At 37.8% G+C, this 23217-nt stretch overlaps 5 protein-coding genes and 1 non-coding gene across 9 annotated transcripts; 5 read left to right on the plus strand and 1 right to left on the minus strand.

The window, feature by feature from the left end:
* The first annotated feature begins 1037 nt into the window (after positions 1–1037).
* LOC125600509 (novel plant SNARE 11-like) lies at positions 1038–3508 on the plus strand. The gene is made up of 9 exons (XM_048773188.1): positions 1038–1438; positions 1527–1716; positions 1811–1848; positions 1973–2067; positions 2163–2242; positions 2332–2388; positions 2472–2564; positions 2936–3010; positions 3097–3508. Exons 1-9 carry the CDS (start codon positions 1362–1364, stop codon positions 3184–3186), a joined length of 795 nt encoding a protein of 264 aa, XP_048629145.1. The 5' UTR covers positions 1038–1361; the 3' UTR covers positions 3187–3508.
* A 925-nt stretch (positions 3509–4433) lies between these two features.
* Positions 4434–6536, plus strand: LOC125600519. The gene has a single exon (XM_048773203.1). The coding sequence runs from the start codon at positions 4547–4549 to the stop codon at positions 5090–5092; it is 546 nt and encodes a 181-aa protein (XP_048629160.1). The 5' UTR covers positions 4434–4546; the 3' UTR covers positions 5093–6536.
* Positions 6537–12107: 5571 nt separating this feature from the next.
* On the plus strand, positions 12108–13028 carry LOC125600505. The gene has a single exon (XM_048773182.1). It carries the CDS (start codon positions 12583–12585, stop codon positions 12901–12903), a length of 321 nt encoding a protein of 106 aa, XP_048629139.1. The 5' UTR covers positions 12108–12582; the 3' UTR covers positions 12904–13028.
* Positions 13029–13321: 293 nt separating this feature from the next.
* Positions 13322–13406, plus strand: TRNAM-CAU. Its single transcript is given in 2 exon segments — positions 13322–13359; positions 13371–13406. It is a non-coding gene; the product is annotated as a tRNA-Met (tRNA).
* A 2401-nt stretch (positions 13407–15807) lies between these two features.
* Positions 15808–17828, plus strand: LOC125600513 (protein HAIKU1-like). Of its 4 annotated transcripts, none has more exons than XM_048773192.1 (2): positions 15808–16044; positions 16266–17828. In XM_048773192.1, exon 2 carries the CDS (start codon positions 16317–16319, stop codon positions 17529–17531), a length of 1215 nt encoding a protein of 404 aa, XP_048629149.1. In that variant the 5' UTR covers positions 15808–16044; positions 16266–16316; the 3' UTR covers positions 17532–17828. The 4 variants fall into 4 exon arrangements, with proteins under 4 accessions (XP_048629149.1, XP_048629151.1, XP_048629152.1 ...); XM_048773194.1 differs by having other exon boundaries at positions 15861–16044; positions 16303–17828; XM_048773195.1 differs by having other exon boundaries at positions 15868–16044; positions 16298–17828.
* Positions 17829–18429: 601 nt separating this feature from the next.
* Positions 18430–19677, minus strand: LOC125600516 (multiple organellar RNA editing factor 6, mitochondrial-like). Its single transcript, XM_048773200.1, has 4 exons — positions 19238–19677; positions 19047–19144; positions 18888–18953; positions 18430–18779 (listed from the first exon to the last, which is right to left on the minus strand). Exons 1-4 carry the CDS (start codon positions 19627–19629, stop codon positions 18631–18633), a joined length of 705 nt encoding a protein of 234 aa, XP_048629157.1. The 5' UTR covers positions 19630–19677; the 3' UTR covers positions 18430–18630.
* Positions 19678–23217: the final 3540 nt, after the last annotated feature.

Below are 23217 nucleotides of genomic sequence, written 5' to 3' on the forward strand. Positions count from 1 at the left end.
ATTGTTTCTTTGTCAACTTAAATTCATGAAAGTTAAGTCTGTTTAACGTATTAGAGACAAAATTTCCTACATTAAAAGCTAGAAAAGATATTAAATTAGTATATAAAATAGATGAGTCAATCTATTTATCACCAATTAATTTTAGATTGAATATTCACGTAACATAACAAGGAATCAGTCTTTATCGATATTTATTTGAATATTGTAAAATTGACGCTCAAAGAACTACATCTGAAAAGAACATATTAGAAATAAGGTTTTCAATATTGAAAGTTGAAAAAGACATTAACGAACCAATCTACCTATCAACAATTAGTTTTAGGTTGGATGAACTAACAACTCATTATAAAATATAAGGAAAATAAATAGTATCGTATTAGCAGCGTTCTTTTAGTAAGGAATCGGTATTTAAGCTAGAAACAGTTGAAAAGCACTTTTCAGATAATAAATCTAAGTCCCAATATATGTTATTTTCAATTAAACAGATCATAGCTCAATAGAGACTTGCATTGTTATGTATTGCAAGTTTGCAACTCTGTTTGTGTGTGTGACAACATTTATATATAACCTAGTATTCCCACATATATTCCCAAGAGAATGTTTTGTGTGAACTGAATCCATGACCTTACTACAGTCTAACTTCTTTTTTTTTTTGCTAAAAATCTTACAGTCTAACTTCATCCACTTATTTATTGATTGATTCCAAAATTGTTCAATGATGATGTCATTGTATCTTAACCATTGCGACAGACAAACGAAAATATGGAACGCTGATGTGGTTTAGATTAAAGCTTTTTTATTTATTTTATTGTCACAAGGTTTAGATTAAAGCTTAGATTTGGTTTTTAATTAAAGGTAGGGAGACTTTGCAATCTATCTTACATTCTTACTTGTAAAGTCGAGTGATCGTATAAGCTACTGCAAGAGTTACTTGCCGTTAGATCTTGAGAGGTGAACAATCCGACGTCCCACGTTATAAGAGTGCAAAATACTGACAAACGACGTCGTATCATGTCCCACTGATTTTCCCGACAGCCCAGGTTTTTTCAAATCTCTCTATTTATCTTATTTCGTCGTCGTCCCGTTGGAGCCAAATCAAATGGCAACAAAAGAGCTCACATAATTCTATCTCCTACGTTATCGAAATTTTAAGACATCCCACATTGGTCGTCCGAGATCTGTAATAGTATATATATTATATAATCCAACGCATTTGGTACGACGTTTTGTTCTGTAATACCGACATCAAATGTTTTGTTCGAAGAGCGAGATGATGATTCGATTAGGGATCTGAAGAAGAAGAAGAGAGCACATTGTTTTCTGTTGTGTGTGGCTGGGTTATATATAAAAGAGAGAGAGAGATGGATTCAATATCGGCGGTTAGCGAAGAGCTTGCTGAGATCGAAGGACAGATCAATGACCTTTTCCGTGCTTTATCGTGAGCACCTTCTTCCAGTTCTTATCTGTTCATAATGAATTAATGATGATTACTCATGTTAATGTAATGTTTTGTTTTTGGGGACCAGGAATGGATTCCAGAAGCTGGAGAAGATCAAAGATGCTAATAGGCAGAGTAGGCAGCTCCAAGAACTCACTGACAAAATGCGTGACTGCAAGAGCCTTATTAAAGATTTCGATAGCGAAGTCAAAAGCTTGGAAGGCGGCGGCAACGACGCCAACACTAACCGGATGTTGAACGACAGACGTCAATCTATGGTACGGTACCCTTTTTTATTCTTACCTTGATCACTTATTCATTTATTTTCTGAGTTTTATTATGTGATCAAGTGATGGTGTTTGGTTCGTGCAGGTTAAGGAACTAAACTCATATGTTGCTCTTAAGAAGAAGTACGTGACACCGTCTGCTTATTCTGTTTTGATGTTTTAAGATCATGTCTAACAGTTGTTGGAGTTGTTGCTTGTTAATTATGTTTGTGGTGGTGATTGATGATATTGAGGATGGTTTATGCAGATATTCATCCAATTTAGCTAGCAATAATAAGCGAGTTGATCTTTTTGATGGACCAGCAGAGGACAACATGGAAGAGAATGTCTTATTAGCTTCCAGTAAACCTTTTTACTTATCTAGTCCTTTGTTATTATATGAATTCACCCACTACCTACCTAGAGTATTTAACTGGGAGCTTTAATCACGTTTTCAGACATGTCCAATCAAGAACTTATGAATAAAGGAAACTCCATGATGGATGACACTGATCAAGCCATTGAGAGAGGCAAAAAGGTTACATGGGAGCTATATGCCATCTGATAACTTCTCTCCATTTTCATAAAAAGCAGAATCTCACTGTATTTGTGTGGCTTTGACAACAGATTGTTCAGGAGACTATAAATGTGGGAACAGATACTTCTGCAGCTCTCAAGGCTCAGGTTTTGTGCTTCTCTTCTGAATCTCTGTTGTTCTTTACAACATTCCACACCTAAAGATAGTTTACCTTTTCACCAATGTTCAGACCGACCAAATGAGTAGAGTGGTTAACGAACTCGATTCTATTCATTTCTCACTCAAGAAAGCCTCCAAGCTGGTCAAGGAAATTGGTAGGCAGGTCTGTTTCCCAAAATCTTCTTCTTACTTCTTGTTGATACAATGATAACGAGATATGGTTTTGGAGTTTGAGTTACCGGTCTTATTGATTTTACTTTTTAGCGTTAGATTAAGCGTTTGGTGTTTTTTCCTTTTTTTAGTTAAGTTTAAGGTACTTTTTAATTTAGGTTATGATGATCTCTTTGTATTGTAACCTATAAAAATAGCTTATTTATGATTTAATAAAGATTCAACTTCCAACAATGAACTTTAGTCTCTAAGAGAGTTTAGGGTAAAAGGAAGCTCAGCTACTTCTCTTTCATACAGTTTCTAATTATCAGCAGCTTCCTCTTGTCCCCTTTACTTACTTTCTGCTCTTCTTCTTACTCTCAGGTTGCCACGGACAAATGTATAATGGCATTTCTTTGCCTTATTGTCATTGGTGTCATAGCAATCATCATCGTCAAGGTACACCTCTCAACTTTCCTTTCTTACCCATATATACACACTATATACAACACCCACAAAATCTTCTTTTTTCCCCTTTTGGATAGATTGTGAACCCAAACAACAAAGACATCCGTGACATACCGGGCCTAGCACCACCAGCCATGAACAGACGTCTACTCTGGAACCATTACTGAAAACGTTTGGGCACACGCTTCTTGCCGCTGTAGATGAAACCGCCTCACTCACTTGAGTAAATTAACAAGTTTTTGTTCTCATGGCTCATGACTGGAGGAATTAAATGCCCTTTCGTTACAAAACAAGGATCAAAAGCCAATCTATTTTTTTTGTTCATGTGTTTGTATAACAAAGACTCTTTTATGTGTTTTATCAATGTGTATTTTTGTAAACGTAGTCTATGTTTCCTGTTCTGGTAATTATAATTATTTGTTCCTCTGTTTTCACTTGTAGGAGTAGACGACTCGCATTATTTGTGTCTGTGAAAAAGTGTATTTGGTTGCTGGTACTCTCGACTTTGTTCGTTCTCTTGTTTGTGTACCTATCTATAGGGGATTACCATTGATGAATCCTTTCTCTACTTGAAACTAGCTAGAAATCATCACTCATTAGATCATCTCTAGTGGATCACTCTACTATATTTTTTTCTTCGAAATAAAATAATTTTATAATAAAATTATATTCTACTCCAATGCGACTCTATTTTAGAATGAAAAAGAAAATGAACAAAACATAATAAATTTTACTCCATTTATGGACTAAACCTATTTTTTTACTCAGTTATAAAATAAAAATTAGAATAGATTATGAACATTTTTACTCTAAATTCTATCTTAGAACGAAAATAGAATAATTGGTGATGTTTTTACCGTTTCATTTATGGGGTACATTTTTGCAATCTAAGTTGTAGGTTTCGTTTTAAGAATTTGAAAGACATTAAAAATGTTACTAAGCAATCACAATATTGGATTTATCCAAATTTTGATTCATATTATGCTTAGTAGAAGTTGTATTTTGGCTTCAACATTCTAGCATATTTTAGCTTAACACACTTATACTTCTTAGCATTCCGTATCTCTTTACATAGGCTCCAATTTGATGATAAGGCAGATATAATTTTATTTGTTTTTTTTTTAACTTTGGAAGTTCCAAGCTCCATAACTTCTATGCGGTCTGGAGTCATCTGCCATTAATAAAATCACAATTTGAGCGTAAAATCGTTTTATCTCAAAGTAGAATTAAACCAATGATTTTTGAATAATCTCAAGAACTGACAATGTGTTTAGTAAGTGAAATGTAGAAGTGTTACTTACTTCGTTAAAAGCAAATGTATCGATATGGGAAACAAAAACGTTTCACTTAACCAAAGGTTAAGGTTAAAAATAAAGTGGGGCTTAATCTAAAATAAAATAAAAAATTCCCTTTATAAACTCCGCCTCTCTCTCTAACTTTCTCTAGCTTTCAGTCCAAACGAACGGTTGTGTTTCGAAGACATAGCAAGCAATAGAGAGAAAGAAAGGAACACATAAAAACACTCTAATGGATTTGCGTTTCCACGAAGGAGGAGGAAGCAGCGTTTGGCAGAAATGCTCTAGACACCGTTTCATCTGCGGTGGCGGCGTTTGTCCTTACTGCCTCCACGAACGTCTCTCCTCACTCTGCCCCGACTGCGCCCGCGATATCCCGTGTTCTTGTACCCCACGCGCCTCCGTCGACGTAGATGTTCCCTTCGCTGATGTCGGATCGGTTGGCCGCGTTTCCAGCCTGATCGAATGCGAGCCGGCGTTTAGGAGATCCACATCAATGTCTGTTCCGTTTCTCCGGTCTACTAAACCGGAACTGGTTGAGAAAACCGGACCTGGTCGTTCGCTCTGGAGGATGTTCAGAAGAGAGAGTAAAAGCAAGACTGGTACGATGATGATGAGGAAGTCGAGATCAGTCGCAGTCTCTGATGCCGGAGAACTGTTGTCTTCTCCGGCGCCGGTGACGAGCAAGGGAAATGGTTGGTACTTTCCAAGTCCGATCAAGGTTTTCCGACAATCAAGAATCTTGTTTCAACAAAGATCTCCTTTGTACAGAGGTTGAACTCTAGGTTATTTTCAGTTTGGTCTCTCTTTTTTTTTTTTTTGCTAAATGCTTTTTATTTTGTTGATCAATAGTTTGATTAATATGTTTCATAATGATAATGTTGATTTTTTACATGAATCTTGTGTCACCAGCCAAGCTCAAACACGCTATATATTCTCAAAACTCAAATGTTTACTTTCGTTAAGGGTCATTGAACCAATTAAGTACTTGAAACATATGGTAATGTTTTCTAAACTATAGAAAGTACAAACACTCAGTTATCGAGTAATAGATAAAGTTTGATGGCTTTGTAAATATTTTTTAACAAAAACGAGAAGCAGTAACATGGTTACATGTGCATGGAAGCCCTACCAAACACGTGAATGAAGCAGTCCCCATTTTTTATAATACTATAAATCTATTTGCAAGAAACAAAAAGGGAAGAAGGAACGGGAAATAGGGGAACGTGAGAGGACATAGAAAAGAGAGTCCGACAAGGAGTGGCGACAAACATACGCACACGGTTGCACCATCCCTCTCCCATGTCATCATCACCAATTCCACTTCTCTACTTTTTTCCCTAATAAACCTTTCAACCTTTTAATTTTTATAAATTTAACACCTATAGAGTATTTCAAGGGTCATATTTCAATCATTCTCCATGTTTTCTCCTTCTTCTTTTTTTGAAACTTTCCATGTTTTCTTCTTTTGAGCTATATGGACTTCAAGATACTAACATGTAATAAGGATACATACAAAATTAATTTTTTAGAAAGATATTTATATTAGTCTTAAATCTTAATTGTACCATCTTATACAATCTTTGTCGACTGGATATCAGTATTTTGTACATAATCTGGAGTGTTGCTCAAAAGAAACAACCAACTGTGGAGTTTACTTGTTATGGATTATTGGATTGGAATCATATATCATCCGGATTCCCTGCACCCATCTCTTGGACCCAACACCCCATCATCGACAGAGACATATCAACTGCCCTTAAAGCTCCTTTTCCAAGAAACCCTTAATTTACATGGTTGGCACAAAGCGAAGCTCATGCATCTTCACTAATGCCATGATTTAGGCCCAATTCATCATGCATGGGAAAGTACCAAATCATGGTAGACAAGCTTATATCAATCAAGTTTGGAGGCATCAAGAATCCTATTTTAATTTCTTGCAGTTATATCTCACGGGTATTTTTACAAGGTTAAATATGTTTGTTTTTATCTGATTATTTTAATTAGAACTTCCATCTTTCTTGGGGTATTTTACTATTTAGGTCGTCACACATGAGATGCATGTTCAAATTTTTTTTTAAGGCAATGCATATGTTCAAATTGTTTTGATGTTTTTTCACAAAAGGAATGTCATTTTCAAATACGATCTGATCTAGATAACTGTTCACAGCAGCCTAGCTAGCGCCCTGATTACCATCGTAAGTTAATAGCATTGGGTCACAAACTCATGATCTTTTTTCTTCAGATAAGTAAATTTGTGAGCGACAGTATATGTTAAGATCTTAGGGCATCATTATTGGTAGGACTAATCCTTGAGTCCTTAGATTATTTAATTAGTATTTTGATGTTAAGAGTTTTAGTTAAGGACAAACTTAAAAATGTAGATTATTGGTAGGACTTTTGTAGAGTCCTTAGATTATTTTATTAGTATTTTGAAGTTAGTAAATTAATTAAGTATTTTAATTTTATTACATAAAATAGTAAACATATTACATTAAAATAAAACACATTACATTGAAATTGAAAACATACTAAAAAAGCGAATTTTATCACATTTTTACTAAATTTGTAGATTGCGCAAACAAACAATTTTATTGAAGATCTCCAAATTTATCCCATATATTTTCTATCAAATCTTCTTTTAATTGTTGATGAATGTGTGGATCCCGAACTTCTTTGCGACGAGCAATTCTATTGCCGTGTTTTGTAGTATTTTTAACGGCAAAAGTGGAATCCTCATCTTGAAATTCCTCTAGAGTATGTGAATCTCGTTCATCTTCGACGATCATATTATGGAGAATGACACATGCTCTCATAATATTTCCTATTTTACTTTTATCCCATAAATTAGATGGATTTTTAACAACGGCAAACCTTGCTTGGAGGACCCCAAACGCACGCTCAACATCTTTTCGGACGGCTTCTTGGTATTTAGCAAATAACGAATTTTTTGGACCCTGTGGCAGTCGGATAGATTGAATAAAAGTCGCCCAATTTGGATAAATACCATCCGTCAGATAGTAAGCCAACTGGTACTCCCTTCCGTTCACATAGAAGTTAACTTCCGGAGCTATTCCGTTAATAATGTCATCAAAAACAGGTGATCGATCAAGAATATTAAGATCGTTCATAGTACCTGGAGCTCCAAAAAAAGCATGCCATATCCAAAGATCATACGAAGCAACCGCCTCCAACACAATTGTTGGTTTTCCGGTTCCTCGTGAATACATTCCTTTCCAAGCGGTGGGGCAATTCTTCCACTCCCAGTGCATACAGTCGATGCTGCCCACCATCCCGGGGAATCCACGTTGTTCTCCCACATAGAGTAGTCTTTGAAGATCCTCTTGTGTGGGACGTCTGAGGTATTCATTCCCAAACAAGTGGATTATTCCGGCGGTAAATTGGTGTAAACATTTTCGTGCAGTTGTTTCACCAAGTCGGACATATTCGTCAATGCCATCAGCCCCACCCCCATACGCCAATTGACGAATTGCTGCGGTACATTTTTGGAGCGGTGATAGACCAGACCTTCCGGCTGCATCTTCTGTTGGTTGAAAATACTCTACTTCTGTAGAGAGACGATGCACAATACGCAAGAACAAGGGCTTGTTCATTCGGAACCGTCGCCGGAATAAATTGTGCGGGTATGTCGGAGTGTCGCTAAAATAATCATTCCAGAGCTTGTTGTGGCCTTCTTCCCGGTTTCTCTCAATAAAAATACGTTTTTTTCGCTCTTTTGGTTCAGGAATAAAATCGAGATTTTCAAAGATATCCTCAAAAATAGAATCAAATTCATCATCATCACCGTTGTGGTAATGATAATGTGAAGAAGAAGCCATTTAAATGTTGCAAATGAGAGAAAATGTTATGAGCGTGAGGAGAAGTGCAAATTTAAGTGGGAGAAGAAGGATGTTACTTATAGGGAGACAGTGAAGAAAAAAACAAAGCATGTGACTTTGGAGTTGCTATTCTCAACCCCCCGTGATACTTATTACTTTGGTGAAGAAAGAAACAAAGCATGTGACTTTAGAGTGTAATGTTTTCTGACATTTTGGCAGCTTATTTTGGTGAAAAATATCAAGGTCACTAGAGTTGTCTCCTGTGTGCTCGTGAGTGGCAAGGTCACGAGAATAATGTGTAAGAGATTTTGCATAAGGTCACGAGAATAATGTGTAAGAGATTCTGCAAAAGGTCACGAGAATAAACTTCAAAGTAAACTTGTTTCAAACAATACCATGTTTCAAACAATAACATCAGACACTAACAAGTATCAACAAGTCCATCTTCAAATTAAACAACAATAAGATATTACAAATCCATGCAGGGTACTCGTGCTCATCAAGTCATATAACTAATCCGTGCAGGGTTCCTATTAAAACCAAAACGAGAACCGTAGCACCTACAAAGTACTCAAACCTCCCGGTAAAAAAAGATTTCTTCGTGGTTATATCAGTCACAAGCTTCTCTAGCCTAACCATCTTCTGTTGAGTCTCATAGTCGATGGAGAGGGTCAGATTGTCTACCTTATCAGCCAGCTGAATCACGTGTCTATCTCTAGCTCTCATTTCCTCCATCACCGCAACATCCCACCATTTCCATATATGACACTCTCCATCGTCTGCATTCACACAAGTGTAGTATCTTCTCCCTGTGGTGATAATACGGAAAAGTAAATGATCACTTATAGAAGAGTAAATGAGTATATGATTATGCATATCGACATGTAACCTGGATTATTCCGACCGGTAGATGTTGCAAGCAGAGGCTGAGCACCACAGTAGCATATCTGTGGGAAGCCAAACTCAACCTCCGGTTGTGGAGGGTACTGAACTGATGAATGAGCCTGTAAGCTAATCTCAGCTTGGTCACGTCGAATTAGATCATCTGTTTCGCTAAAACCACTACTTACTGAGTTACAAAACAAATCCTCTGACTCCGAGGGCTGGCTGTAGCTGTAGTCATGTCCCATGTTAGACTTAACCTGCATAAATAGACAATGTTATTATTACCAAAATTAATTGAGTTCATAATGAAAGAATGCAAGACACAACAACACAGAGTTTAAACAGAAATAATATATATTATTGATAGCAAACGGAGTCCATTACATGAAGAAACTTAAGCACTGACAGTCCATTACATGGAGAAACTTAAACAGAAATAGTAGACATCAACCAACAGAGATCAAACACAGATTTAAAACAGAGAATTGTTGTTCATCATTCTCAGAAATACAAGGCAAGCAGCTTATTCTTAACTACTTCTTCAGCATCACTTAATGGTTGCTCTCTAGTAAGCAGAGTGTCAAGTATTGCCAGCTTTGACAATTTCTCCTTCATCTCCAAATCCTCCTTTTTGAATTCCCAAATGGTCTTAACCTCATCAAGATCCCTCCCCTTACAGCTACTCCTTTTTGCCTTTGCAGCCTTAGAACCTTCAGGCCGGGTCTCATGATCACCAACTGACGCTTGGGAACCTGGCTCACCCGTTTTTCTCTTTAAACTGCCACTGGGTTGAGGTGTGTTAAGGCTAAGCCATTTCTGCTCAAACCTTAACACACACCATGCATGTTCAAGAGTAAACTTGGTGTTATGATCAGCGTAGAAGATCTGGTGAGCAACCTTCAGAACATCAGTTTCGTTCTGGCCACTGGCTTGTTGTCTTTCTGCAGAAGCGTATGCGGCGCAGAACTTGTTGGTGACCTCGTTTATTTTGTGCCACCTTTGCTTGCAATGGATATGCTCCCTCTTCTCACCCTCTGTAGCATGACGAGTAGATGCATAATATTCTCCAACTCTTTTCCAAAAGGTGCGTGCATTTTGATCATTAGCAACAACCGCATCCTTAGATGTGTTGAGCCACGCGCTGATTAAAACCTCGTCATCAGCCGGGGTCCATTTCTTTCTCTCCCTTCGCTCGACCGGTATGGCTTCAGGTTGACTTGGAGGGTCAGTTGGTTGTGAACTGAAAGGAGGGAGTTCAGATGCTCCAAGGTTAACAGTACTAGAATGAAAACTTTGAAAAGGAAAGTTTTCATTGACAACACTAGGTTGTTGACTGTGAAGAAGGCCTAGATAGCTAGCGGACTGGCTATATGGATTCCTTGGATCCATGGCAATTACTACAGAGAAGGGTTTATAGAGGAAAAAAAATATTTGGTTACTGATTTTAGCTAAGCGGAGAGCTGAATAAAGAAGATGTTCGATGGTTGGGGTTTAATAGGTGCAAGTGTTAAGTGTAATAAGTTCTAGTGTTAATGCTCAACCAACAACTACCGTTGTCTAATCAAAAGTTATTAATAAGTTCTAGTGTTACAGACTACACAACTTAAAAGCTATCAAGTGGAACTTAACAACTTGACAAAATGAATTACTGAATTTCGTTTCAAACAAACTACAAGAGAAGTACAATTCATCATTTAGTGCTATCTCAGTTTCAAACTACTCTTCTACTACGAGAAGAAAGCAGACACAACATTTCGAAATAGGACACCAGCTAGAACTATCAGTTTATAGAGTTCAATTAATCATCTAGTACTATAAGTTTTAAAAAATCGAAATTTATCAAGATTATGTAGTTCAATTCATCATTTACTGCTATCTCAGTTTCAAACTACACTTCTACTACGAGAAGAAAGCAGGCACAACATTTCGAAATCGAACACCAGCTACTACTATCAGTTTTAAGAAAACGATATTTATCAAGGTTTATGTAGTTCAATTCATCATCTACTGCTTATAGTTTCAAACTACTCATCTACTACGAGAAGAAACCAGACACAACATTTCCAAATCGAACACCATCTAGTACTATCAGATTTAAAAAAACGAATTTTATCATGGTTAATGTAGTTCAATTCATCATCTACTGCCATCAGTTTCAAACTAATCATCTACTACGAGTTCCTCAATCACCCATGATTCAATCACAGCCAACCACTTACAATCACAAACAACCACATACAATAACAAACAACCACACACAAACGGTAACAACGACGAGGACAGAGGATTGAGCGTTACCTTATTTTGATTCCAACCGGCGGAGAGATTAAACGGCAGAGAGATGACTCAGCGGAGAGAGGAAACGTCGGGAGACAGAGCCGGAGAGATAGGTCGGCGGAGACAGATAGATCAGCAGAGATAGAGGTCGAGAGACGGATCGGGAGAGAGAGGAAACGTCGGGAGACGGAGCCGGAGAGATAGATCGGCCGAGAGAGGGAACGGCGGAGAAAGAGGTCGAGAGACGGATCGGGAGAGAGAGGAAATGTCGGGAGACGGAGCCGGAGAGATAGATCGGCCGAGAGAGGGAACGGTGGAGAAAGAGGTCGAGAGACGGATCGGGAGAGAGAGGAAACGTCGGGAGATGGAGACGGAGAGATAGATCGGCCGAGAGAGGGAACGGCGGAGAAAGAGGTCGAGAGACGGAACGGCTGAGACAGATTTTGGGAGAGGGAACAGGGTGAGACCGAGATCGCCGTTGAGAGAGAGAAGGGAGAGGATGAGAATGACTCGACTCCCCTGTTCCAACCCTAGACGCACACTCCCTCCCGCGATGACACGTGCCGTTAAGGACGGACACAAAAACTTCTTAACTAACATACGTTTTCTTATTTTTAATTTCATTTTGATTTATTTTTTCGGTTTAATTCGGTAAGGACGCGGTTTGGGACGCCGATAATGATGCTCTTATATAGGTCGGTATGAAGAAATCATGAGTTTCAAGATTTGGAGCCAGGTATACAGTATCAAATCTCTAAAACGTCGAAAACAGATATATATCTCTCGTAACTGTTGGAACATTATATTCAAGATTGATTCTCATTAATTTTACAAAAAAAACTTGAACTTAAGAAAAAACATGAGAGATATAACATTTAATGATTCATACGAAAAAATAAACAAAACATAATGTATCTTTTCACAATGATTGTGGAGTTTCGTTGTTCATGAGATAAGAAGATCTAGAGTTTTCTTAATTAGCTGTAAGATAAAAATAGAATGACTATAAAAAGCATCTACTCATAAAACTCTTTTTATCCACAAAACGATATTGAACACTAAAAATAAGCAAAACACGACCCAAAAAGGTCACATTTGTTTTTTTCTTGTCAATCAAACAACCACAACCCTAGACAAAAGTTACCATTTGGGAATTGAGTTTTCTTCGTAACACCTCAAAGCCTTTACGATACAAGCAAATCAAAACCCACTAGATAACAACACCCTACGAATTTCTCTCATTCTTAGGTTCAATTCCTGTAGGAAGATGAGCCTGAACTGCCTCACTTGCCACACCCTGCAAAGATCAGACTCGGACATAGACATAGTAAGCCTTAAAGATTCAAACATTAAGGGAAAAAACGTAACGTCAGGATATGAAAAGATGGTAAGGAACCGAACAATGTTGCCAGCGGTGAGACGGGTCAAAATGGGACATCGTAGGCTCTACAGCGCAGACGCCGTGGTCTATAGGGATCTTGACGAGCCAAAGCTGGCAAGAAGCAGTGGGCTTAGAAGGGATTGGAGCTTTGAGGATCTAAAAAAACAAAGAGATGAGATAAAAATTGGAGAGACAATAAAGGAATAAGTCAGTTTATCTCCTTTGTTTCTTCTCATGTTCTTGTTGTTGTTAACTTAATTGTACGTTCCTTTCGAACTGTAAGGATAACCCACCGCCCAATGTCAAGGTTCATATATGTACATTCATTTTCCTAACGAATTTTCTAGAAAAATTACCTGAAATCCATTATAAAACCAAACGAATCTGAGGTCTTCAGAATCATTTTCTTTCGTTAGAGATTTGAATATATACAAAAAAGGAGATATTCAGAACTCGTCGATGAGATGTTTTCTTGGCGCTTTACATACAATTTAGCAAGTCTAGGAAGATTCTTCTTTGCCGGTGCAAGATGTTAATGGTTCTCTACTTGTCCATCTGAACAGAAGAGACTATCAGCCGACACAAGTTTGATACACTTAGAATAAAAATGTATTGATCATCAGATGGGGTGGTGGCGCAGTTGGCTAGCGCGTAGGTCTCATAGCTATTGAGTGATCCTGAGGTCGAGAGTTCGAGCCTCTCTCACCCCACTGTATTTTTCTGCATGGCTTTGCATAATTTCGTTTTTTTTTAATGTTCACATAGTAACTACGAGTATCAATCTACTCATCAACCTTTGGAGTTTAGCACCATCCATGTCTGATCGTTTTTTACAGTACTACTTTATAGATCTGCTCGAGATCTCATCAAAAGCTCATAAGTGCTATCACTTTCAAAAGATTTTGTATATATTTTGTTTTACCATATATGAAATTTGGTTTTCTAGAATTAAATGTAGAATTTTTGGAAGTTAATGACTTAATGTTATCGACGGTCGATTACGAAATCTTCGAGATGTCGTTTTTGAAGCAAATAATTTTGTTCAATTTTGTTATGGATTTTAAATCCCTTTTTTTGGTGCAACATGGATTTTAAATCTTTAAATTATTGTTTGGAATGGAATTTGTTTTAGTATTTTTTAACACTGAAAGGATAGTTATAATTATAATGAACTAGAAACATTACAGTTCAACGAAACCCAGTAAAATTACAGAAACCGACAAACCAATACACAAGTTTTCACAGACTAACCCACAAATGGAAGATAAACTGAAACATAAAACATGCAATGAACCTAAACTTAACCGATCTAAGCTAGAAGGAGTGAAGAACATATAACAAAAGAGCACCAGACAAAACCAACAACAAACAAAGCATGCAGACTTCAATAGAGCTCCTTTGAACGTGACAAGGTGAGGAAGCCAACCATGACTAAAACCTCCTATTTGTGAAACCTCCTATAGAGAATAGCCCAAACGGATAAAAGACCAAAGCTTCAATACTCAAGGAGACAGAACAATTTAAGTTCATACATCTTCAACCAGAAAGATGTTGATAACAGAGTAACAGGAACCGCCAATAAGAAGCATAACAGAAGAGAAGATCCCGATCAAATCTTGAAGATAAATGACAAAGAACGAGACAACTCATAAGCAGGTTCAACCTTACTCAAGAGACTGAGAAAGTTGAAGTTTGAACCATGTTATGATCCAAAGAGAGCTCAAAATCAACATGCAAATCATTCTAATCAACACAAGGTTTTTTGTGATATAACAAACTAAGTCCCACATTGGAAAATTAGACGAAGAGAGTCTAATATATAAAGAGTTGTCCAACTCTAATAGTACGAGGCCTTTTGGGAAGGAAACCAAAAGTATATTCATGCGAACCAGCCGCTAAGGCCCAAAGTGAACAATATCGTACTAATCAGATAATATATAGCTGGATATGTGCTTAATAAATCCCAACAGTTTCCAGGGAAACCAAATCTGAAGAGTAATAGATCGAGAGCATAAGGATGATTAAACACAACAAGAACAACACAAACTCTCATTCAGCCCGGAAAGAACCAAATCGAAGATCTGGATACAACACCCGTTGAGTAGAATACGACCAAAATTTGAAGAATTATACTGGATAATCACAACAAAAGACAAAACAAAAAGTGAAACCTGACTCTGACGCTGTAGAAGCCGCCATATTCGGCAAACCAACAAAGATAATTGAGAAAGTTTAAGAGACAAGGTAGAGAATTAGAGATAAAATATTAGGAGGTGTTATCCTCTGCAAGAAAGCATATTTTCTTCTTGAGGAAAAAAACATATTAAAACTAAGATTACATCCATGATACTAAAATTTGTTTTTAGCTGGATTTAGCTGGATTTGAAACTCACAATGCAGCGAGACCGTTTCTTATCTGTGAGATAGGTTTTAGTATATTAGTCAAGTACTAGTTTGATAATTGGACAACTCTAGAACCGCTAAGGCACTAAATGGTCTTCAGCTCAACACATGTGTCTATGATGGCATCACTAATGGAGATTGATAAGAAGGTTCCGGATCATTTCAAGATTGAAACAATCTCTGCTCCCCATATCCCCTCCTCGCGCATAGTCGATTGTCAATGCAAAATCAAATATCTATTATCTTTGGAAGATTGGTTTGGGCTGGACAAAAAATCCGTAAATTTTGATTCCATTTATTATTCATTTTGATTCGAACAGAAAAAATTGGATATATCAAAAGAACAGTTAAAAAAAATCCGTAGAAAATATTATTTTCTGTCGACTATGTACCTTAGTTTGTATTTCAACATGCATTTTACAATTTTACTAAAAGTGACAATAAAAAGAATAAATCTAAAACCAGATATGGTTTCCTAAATATTGTTCTTCTTAGTATAGAAAACAGAATATACAAATTGACCTTTCTGCTTTGGACAACTTAGGAAGATGATATATTTGCATGTGAAAACAACCTTTCTACTTTGGATATATATAACAACTTTTCCCTTCCTATTATACACCAATCCATCCATTTTCCATCAACTCATTCCTTTATTAACAACTAAACACTTGGGGGAAGGAAATGTTCGAAGTGTGACGATCTTGACACGTCACTATAGTCTGGCAAAAGACGATATTTTTTTTCTTCAAAAATATATAAAATAAAAAGAAATGCCTTGAGAGACGATTGGGTCATCTCATTTCTTCTTTCTTCGTTGACAGATTTAATTTAGGGTTCATTTGAATTCTCCTTCTTTCTCAGTTCATCTCAGGTGCTAATTGAAAGATCTGGTTGAAATCAAGCTCTGGGCTCTTTTGGGTTTTCTCGGATCCCAATTCTCAGGTGAAAAGACATGAACTTTACTCCATCTTACTTTTATTTTTTCGTCAGGTGTAGTTGGGATGTATAGAGAATTGTTATAGGAGTGTTATGCTTTAGTGTTTGATTCAGTTTCTGAGCTTTAGATTCGTAGGCTTTTGATTCTGAGCTACTCTCTGCTGAATCTTGATTCGATTCTGAGCTAAAGATTTGAACTTTAGCTGATTTTAAGGATAATTCTTCAGATCATATTTGGAATTGGCTTCTGGATTGGTAGTGAAGGTTCAAGTGTGGAGATGGATGGGCCTCGACAGAATGATCATTTGGGTGTGAACAAGATTGGGAAGAACATCAGGAAGAGTCCTCTTCACCAGCCCAACTTCGGTGCCAATGCTAATGCTGCGAGGCCTCAAGGGCAGCCTCAGGTTTATAACATAAGCAAGACCGACTTCAGAAGTATGGTTCAGCAGCTGACTGGCTCTCCGGCGCGTGAGAGTCTCCCTCGCCCTCCTCCGCAGAACAGCTCGCCAAAGCCTCAGAGCACGCGGTTGCAGAGGATTAGACCACCACCCTTGACGCAGATCAACCAGCCTGCGGCTCCTGTACAACATTATCCTCACGGATACGCTAGTGGGCCTCCACCACAACCTCGTTTGTTACAAGGCACACAACAACATCAACAACAACCGATGATGGGTCATGGAGACCAATTTTGGTCTAATACAGCTGAGTCTCCCATCTCAGGGTATATGCGTTACCTTCAAAGTTCACTTGGAGATGCAGCTCCTAGTGGTAACCAAATGCAGCCTGGTTATGAACATCGCCCATATATGCCGGCTCAAGAACATCGCCCATATATGCCGCCGCTTCAAGAACATCGCCCATATATGCCGCCGGCTCAAGAACATCGCCCATATATGCCGCCGGCTCAAGAACATCGCCCATATATGCCGCCGGCTCAAGAACATCGGCCTTATATGCCAGCTCAACCTCAGCCTTATATGGCACCTCAGGCTCAGACTCAGCCACAGGCACAACCACATATGATGCCTGGATCGCAACCTCATATGAATATGCAGGGCCCACTGCCACCACCGGGGTTAGTTCCTAGCCCAGCGCCTCGTAATCTTCCCTCCCAGCCTCAGTTCAATGGTCCTGTTCCTGGCACGCCCACTCTTCCATCTCCGAGGTTTAATCAGATGTATGGTGGTTTTCCTTCTCCTCGGTATAATGGTTTTGGACCACTAAACTCACCTACATCCCAGTTTGCTCCACCATCTCCTTCCGGTTATCCGAATATGTTCTCTCCTAGATCATCGTACCCATTGCTATCACCAGGAGTTCAGTATCCTCAACCACTTACCCCAAACTTCTCCTTTTCACAACTATCTCAATCAGGAAATCAAGGACCCGGTGCAGGAACAGGTCCTCCTCAGCCACCTCCTTCTCCAGGACTCATGTACCCGTTGTCTCCAGGGTTCTTCCCAAGTCCAAGATGGGGTAATTACTAGGTGCTCCCTAGGTTAGTCTGTACTATGAAAGAAGCTTAATCTCCAGAGCCTATAGTAGAATAGACGCAGCTGCATAGATGAGTAAAACGCAAAAAGATGCTTTTATATACATTCTTTTACTCTGTTTTTTTGGGTTCTTATTCTAGGTAAAGGGTAAAACCTTTAACTAGGGATCTTGGGATAATGATGATTACTTTTGTTTGTTTTTTCACAGAATCTGCTTTCTTTTGCGTAATTTGTACACAGGCTTTAAACAAAACTCTTGTCAATTTATATGATATTTAGCTGTTTTTTAAAGAAATTATCTCTGTATTTTAACTCTTTAACATAATTCATTTGTTCTTCAGAAGAAAAAGGTAACCAGTGACAAAAGGAGTGTAAAATTTGAGAAAATTACATAAGAAACCTTCGAACAAATGTGCAGACAAGCTTGCAAAACAAGCAAATACCAAATCAACAATTCTTCATCTCTGTCTGATTACTCTGATCATTAATAAAAATGGTTTTGCGTTAAAAAAAAAGTTTTCAATGCAATTTTCCCTTTAAATTAGTGAAAATATTTGGATATAAACATTTTGCCTCTCCATTTTACATTACTTGCGCATTCTGGTGGATGAAGAAACAAACAACTAAGCTTTAATTTAATCCATAATACTCCATCGGTTTCTATATAAGTGTCACTTTGATATTTTCACACATATTAAAAAAATGACGGAAATATAAGTAAATTGATATTAATTATACTTCTCCGACGAATAGTATTTGAGATAAATTATTTATAAAATCAATATAACTTTCAATTAACTTTCAGGTGAAAGTGAGTATAATTTGCATTGAAATTGTAAAGTGACATTGTTACAAAAAAAATGTTAAAATGACACTTATGAAACAAATGGAATATTAAAAACTCTGTATCTGCTAGCAATTAAGCTTCAGGTGAAGCAAGATAACCAACATTATACATAACACCATCATCACCCTTTACATTATTCAGACATAGCGAAGCAAATAACATAAGATAAAAAGGGTAATACGATCACAGTTCAAATGGAGAAAAAAAAAGGATGTTTAGCATAGAAGCCTCTGAGAAACTGGAGTCTTAACGCATATTCTCTCTCCGTCGGACATTCCTGGTTCTGTCATTGTACTTGTTGGGTCTATCCGAGCTTCTGTGAGTAGTTAACTCCACCATCTTCCTCTGTCTCTCTGGAGGACGTGGAACCACTTCTCCATTCACAAACAACTCGGCTACAATTCCAAAAAACATTCACCAAATAATTGATCAGCTAATAATAAAGAACCAGCAAATAAAGTTTAAATCTTTCAAACTGATAGAAGGGTGTTGATGAAATTTACCTCCGTAATCTTTGTACTCTGGATCAACGTAGGAGTCAGGAAGCACGAAGAGAACACCAGGAATCCCTAAACACTCACAAGAACCAAAGAGACATCAATTACACACTAATCACATCATCCACTAACCAACTTGACTAATCGAAAAGAGAGAGAGATTACCTTCGAGTTTGTTTGATGTCTCCTCATCAATCTCACATCCAAACCCAAAATACCTCTCGCAAGAAACGTTGTAGATCTTCCTCTTAGCTTCTTCCTCACTAAAAAAAGCAAATAAATAGAGTGAATTCTAATTACAGGACACGGAACTGTTTGGTCTGAAAATGGGAAGGAGGAAAAAAAAAAACTTTTACCTTCCGACAATTTTGGCAAGGGTTTGAACATAGCAATCGATCATCTGCTGTCTAGTCGCGTTTTCGCCGCCGGGCTTGTCCATGACGATGAGCCAATGCTCGTAGTCGCAGCCTGGGAATAGCGGCGCCATCTCAGTAGGTGCTCGGTCGCTGAAACTGGATCCGGAGTTGAGCGGCGAGTACGATCCACCGGACCTATCCATCCGGGTTCGGATCGTCGTGAGACGGGTCGAATCGGGGATGAATCCGATGGCATGGAATAGTGACGGTGAGGATCGACGGGAAATGAGGGTAGAGTGAGAAGGAAGGGGAGAAGGAGAGATGGTTCTGGAGGTGGAGAAGAGACGGTTGGCGACGCGTGATGCGGTGGAGCGGGATAGGGTTTTCGCCATTGAGACTAGGGTTTAAGGATTCGAGCGTGTGAGCTCTGTTCTGAACGACTGATAAAAACAGGAAGATGATGATACAAACTAATCGGGCTTCAAGTTTGTTAATGGGCCTTCTCATTGTTTAAAATGTTCGCAAACTTGAAGCCCAATTGCCAAACAAACAGATTTATAATGCGGTAAAGGAAACCTTCAACGGTATAAACCAGTCGTCTGGTTGTACTTGTAAAATTGCTGACGGTTTTGGTGCGTTTCTTCACTAAGCTAGATTTGTGTCTTGTCTCTGGGTTGGTGCCATGGTTCAGTGATGGATCGATATGGTTGTTATGTGATTTTTGAGTAATTTTCCTATTAGCAGGCAGACTCTTAAATCTAATCTTTGAGAAGCAAGTTTTCGAGTGGTTTGTGTTAACCCATGTTCTAGTATCTACAGAAAAAAAATGGGAGTAATATAATGAAATATTTGAAGATTTTTAATCTTTGAAATTGTTCGTGTTGGAGATTTTAATTTATATGTTTATGTTTTGGCTAAAACATTCGTTTTGGTTTATTTGTTTTTCTGCGGCAGTCCACTTTGACTTGAAACTAGAATCAGACACACATATTCGTTGATGCACCTTCTACCGAATTTATTGACGTAGATTAGAAAATAAAGTATGCAGAATTGAGAAGAGAAGAAGAATATGAGGAAAAGTAAAGGGAATCGACACAAATAAATGTTTATCTAAGTTACAAAAAAAAAAAAATAAATGTTTATCTATAGATCACCTATACTATGTCTTTAGACCCAAGAAGCAAGCCACTATAATTTTTTGTTTTTTTTTTGAAAAAAACCACTATAATTTTAAAACAAAGATTAAGCTATTCTTTACAATTGGTTTAGAAAGATAAGAAACACATGAGTTATTTTTATTTTTATTTTTTGATCAAAGAGATTACATTAACCTGACTGGATTAAAAAAATTGTGTACCTTTCCATAAATCTATTAAAAATATTTTCAGATCTTATCATTTGACATGTCTTGGTTTAACTTAATCAATCTGTATTTATTTTCATGCCAAATCTTAACAAAATCAAACAATTTATTCCAGATTTTGTTTTTTTTTTTATGTTTCCATGTTCTAGTCAACCACTCGTGGCTTCAAACTTCAAACAAACACTCTACATGCTACTGTAAGACATGAATTCCACGCTTCACAATAACAAACAATTTGTTATCGTGAATGCAACATGCAAAGACTAATTTGAAGACATATTGAAGGCATAAATTTCACGTTTCATAACAAACAAACTTTCACCGAGTATGCAAAATTGCAGAGACTAATATTTCAATCGTTCAGTGGACAATAGTCAACAGTTCCGGTTCTTCCCATGTGCACTAAATCCATTGGTTCAGGGTCGAAAAATGCAGTTAGAATTGAGTCTCTTTTTTCGTAGAGCTAGGGTCCTTTTTTTACAAAATATTTCTATGATCAATGTATAAACATAAAACTTGTACAAGGTCCACCAAAAAGTTAAGCCGGGCCTGATAGTCAATCCTATTACGATCGAGGATTGAGAGAGAAGATGGAGAAGATAAGAGAAAGAGTTTGTTAAGAAATGTAGATATTTCTCATTAGTCTCAACGGTCAACTTTACAAATATATATATACAAGTATTCTCTTAAACCAAACTAAACCAATTCTCAATAATTAGAATGAACCAGCGAAAGGAAACCGGTTCAACTAGTATTAGTCTCCAATAGTCCCCTCAAGATGAGCTGTGTATATCAATCATGCTCATCTTGGACATAAGATGTTGAAATTGATGAGGAAATAATGGTTTAGTTAGGATATCTGCAACCTGATCTATCGTACGAACATGAAGAGTGCGGAGAAGACCTTTATCAAGCTTCTCACGAACTGTATGACAATCAAGCTCGATATGTTTCGTTCGTTCGTGGAAGACTGGATTAATGGCAATGTATAGAGCAGCAGTACTGTCAGAGTAGAGCACTGGAATAGGAAGACGAAAGATGCGCAAGTCACGAAGTAATTGACACAACCACATCATTTCACAAGTGGCCAATGCCAATGCTCTGTATTCAGCTTCAGCTGAGGACCGTGAGACTGTAGGTTGCTTCTTCGATCGCCATGAGATCAAGGAAGAACCAATGAACATTGTAAACCCAGTAGTTGAGCGACGACTATCTTGACAAGAAGCCCAATCTGCATCCGCAAAACCCTTAAGAGTGAGATCATCTTCAGCAGAATAGAACAATCCACGACCAATAGTTCCCCTTTATATATTCCAGAACTCTGTAAACAGCATGAAGATGAGGAAGACGCGGAGCAGATGAGTATTGACAAAGCTTGTTAACAGCAAAAGTGATGTCCGGACGTGTGATGGTGAGATACATCAAACGTCCAACAAGTCTACGATACCGTTCTGGAGTCTCAAGAAGGTCACCTTCTGTCTTTGAGAGTTTGAGATTAGCCACCATTGGAACAGAAGATGGACGACAAGCTAACATGTCTTCAGATGTTAAGAGATCCAAAGCATATTTGCGTTGACACAGAGAAATACCAGCTTCACTTCGAGCTATCTCCAATCCCAAGAAATATTTTAATACTCCAAGATCTCGAAGCTTGAAGCACTTCTTAAGATCACTCGTTAATCGCAGAGCTTCATCATTACTTGTACTAGCAATGATTATATCATCAACATATACTAGCACAACAACAAACTCATCATGAAGACTCTTGACAAACAGAGTGTGATCTCCATGACATTGCTGAAATCCCATCATCAGCAATGAGTCAGAAAACTTACGAAACCAGTGACGTGAAGCTTGTTTCAAACCGTAAATGGATTTCCTAAGTCGCAAGGCAGCATTTTGTGGAATTGAGTCCCCCTTCTTCGTTAGTCTATCTGCATAACCATCTGGTAACTTCATATAGATCTCTTCATCAAGCTCACCATTGAGGAATGCATTAGAGATATCAAGTTGATGCAAAACCCAACGTTTTGAAGCAGAAATTTTCAACAAAAGCTTGATTGTAACCATCTTTGCGACTGGTGAAAATGTCTCATTGAAATCCAAACCCTCCTTCTGTGTATAACCCTTTGCCACAAGACGAACCTTCCTTCTATCAAGAGTTCCATCAGCATTAAACTTCAGAGAATAGATAAGTCTGCAACCCACTGTTTTCTTCCCTTTCGATAGACTAGTAACATCCCAAGTGTGAATATACTCCATTGCACCAAACTCCAGATCAACAGCATCACACCACTCTTTATCTTTCTGAGCCTCAGTATATGAAGTAGGAATGGGAATTTTAGTGATGGAATTTATGTAAGCGAAATGAGAGGATGATAGTTTTGTGGGTGAAAGAAAGTTTAAAGTGGAATGAATATTGTCTGATGCAAGAGCATAGCAATGATAGTCCTGTAGATGAACAGGAACTTTCTTAACACGAGATTTAGAAATTTCTGATGGAAGATGAGAAGTGGAATGAGGAGTATGTGATGATGAAGTAGTATTACGAACTGAAGGCTCAGAGTGTGGTGTGACCCATTCAGGAACATGTAGAGGAGAGTCCTTCTTCATTGGA

This window comes from Brassica napus, unplaced genomic scaffold (assembly GCF_020379485.1).
Source record: "Brassica napus cultivar Da-Ae unplaced genomic scaffold, Da-Ae ScsIHWf_228;HRSCAF=393, whole genome shotgun sequence".
Lineage (NCBI taxonomy): Eukaryota > Viridiplantae > Streptophyta > Magnoliopsida > Brassicales > Brassicaceae > Brassica > Brassica napus.

Bases quoted from the DNA above. Each gene is read 5' to 3' on its own strand.
- LOC125600509 (XM_048773188.1), top strand. From the start codon at position 1,362: ATGGATTCAATATCGGCGGTTAGCGAAGAGCTTGCTGAGATCGAAGGA. The intron at 1,849-1,972 runs GTACGTGACACC...TGGTTTATGCAG, and splicing joins TATGTTGCTCTTAAGAAGAA to ATATTCATCCAATTTAGCTA. The intron at 2,565-2,935 runs GTCTGTTTCCCA...TCTTACTCTCAG, and splicing joins TCAAGGAAATTGGTAGGCAG to GTTGCCACGGACAAATGTAT.
- LOC125600516 (XM_048773200.1), bottom strand. From the start codon at position 19,629: ATGGCGAAAACCCTATCCCGCTCCACCGCATCACGCGTCGCCAACCGT. The intron at 19,145-19,237 runs GTAAAAGTTTTT...TGCTTTTTTTAG, and splicing joins CTTGCCAAAATTGTCGGAAG to TGAGGAAGAAGCTAAGAGGA. The intron at 18,780-18,887 runs GTAAATTTCATC...TTGGAATTGTAG, and splicing joins AGAGTACAAAGATTACGGAG to CCGAGTTGTTTGTGAATGGA.
- LOC125600505 (XM_048773182.1), top strand. From the start codon at position 12,583: ATGAGCCTGAACTGCCTCACTTGCCACACCCTGCAAAGATCAGACTCG.
- LOC125600519 (XM_048773203.1), top strand. From the start codon at position 4,547: ATGGATTTGCGTTTCCACGAAGGAGGAGGAAGCAGCGTTTGGCAGAAA.
- LOC125600513 (XM_048773192.1), top strand. From the start codon at position 16,317: ATGGATGGGCCTCGACAGAATGATCATTTGGGTGTGAACAAGATTGGG.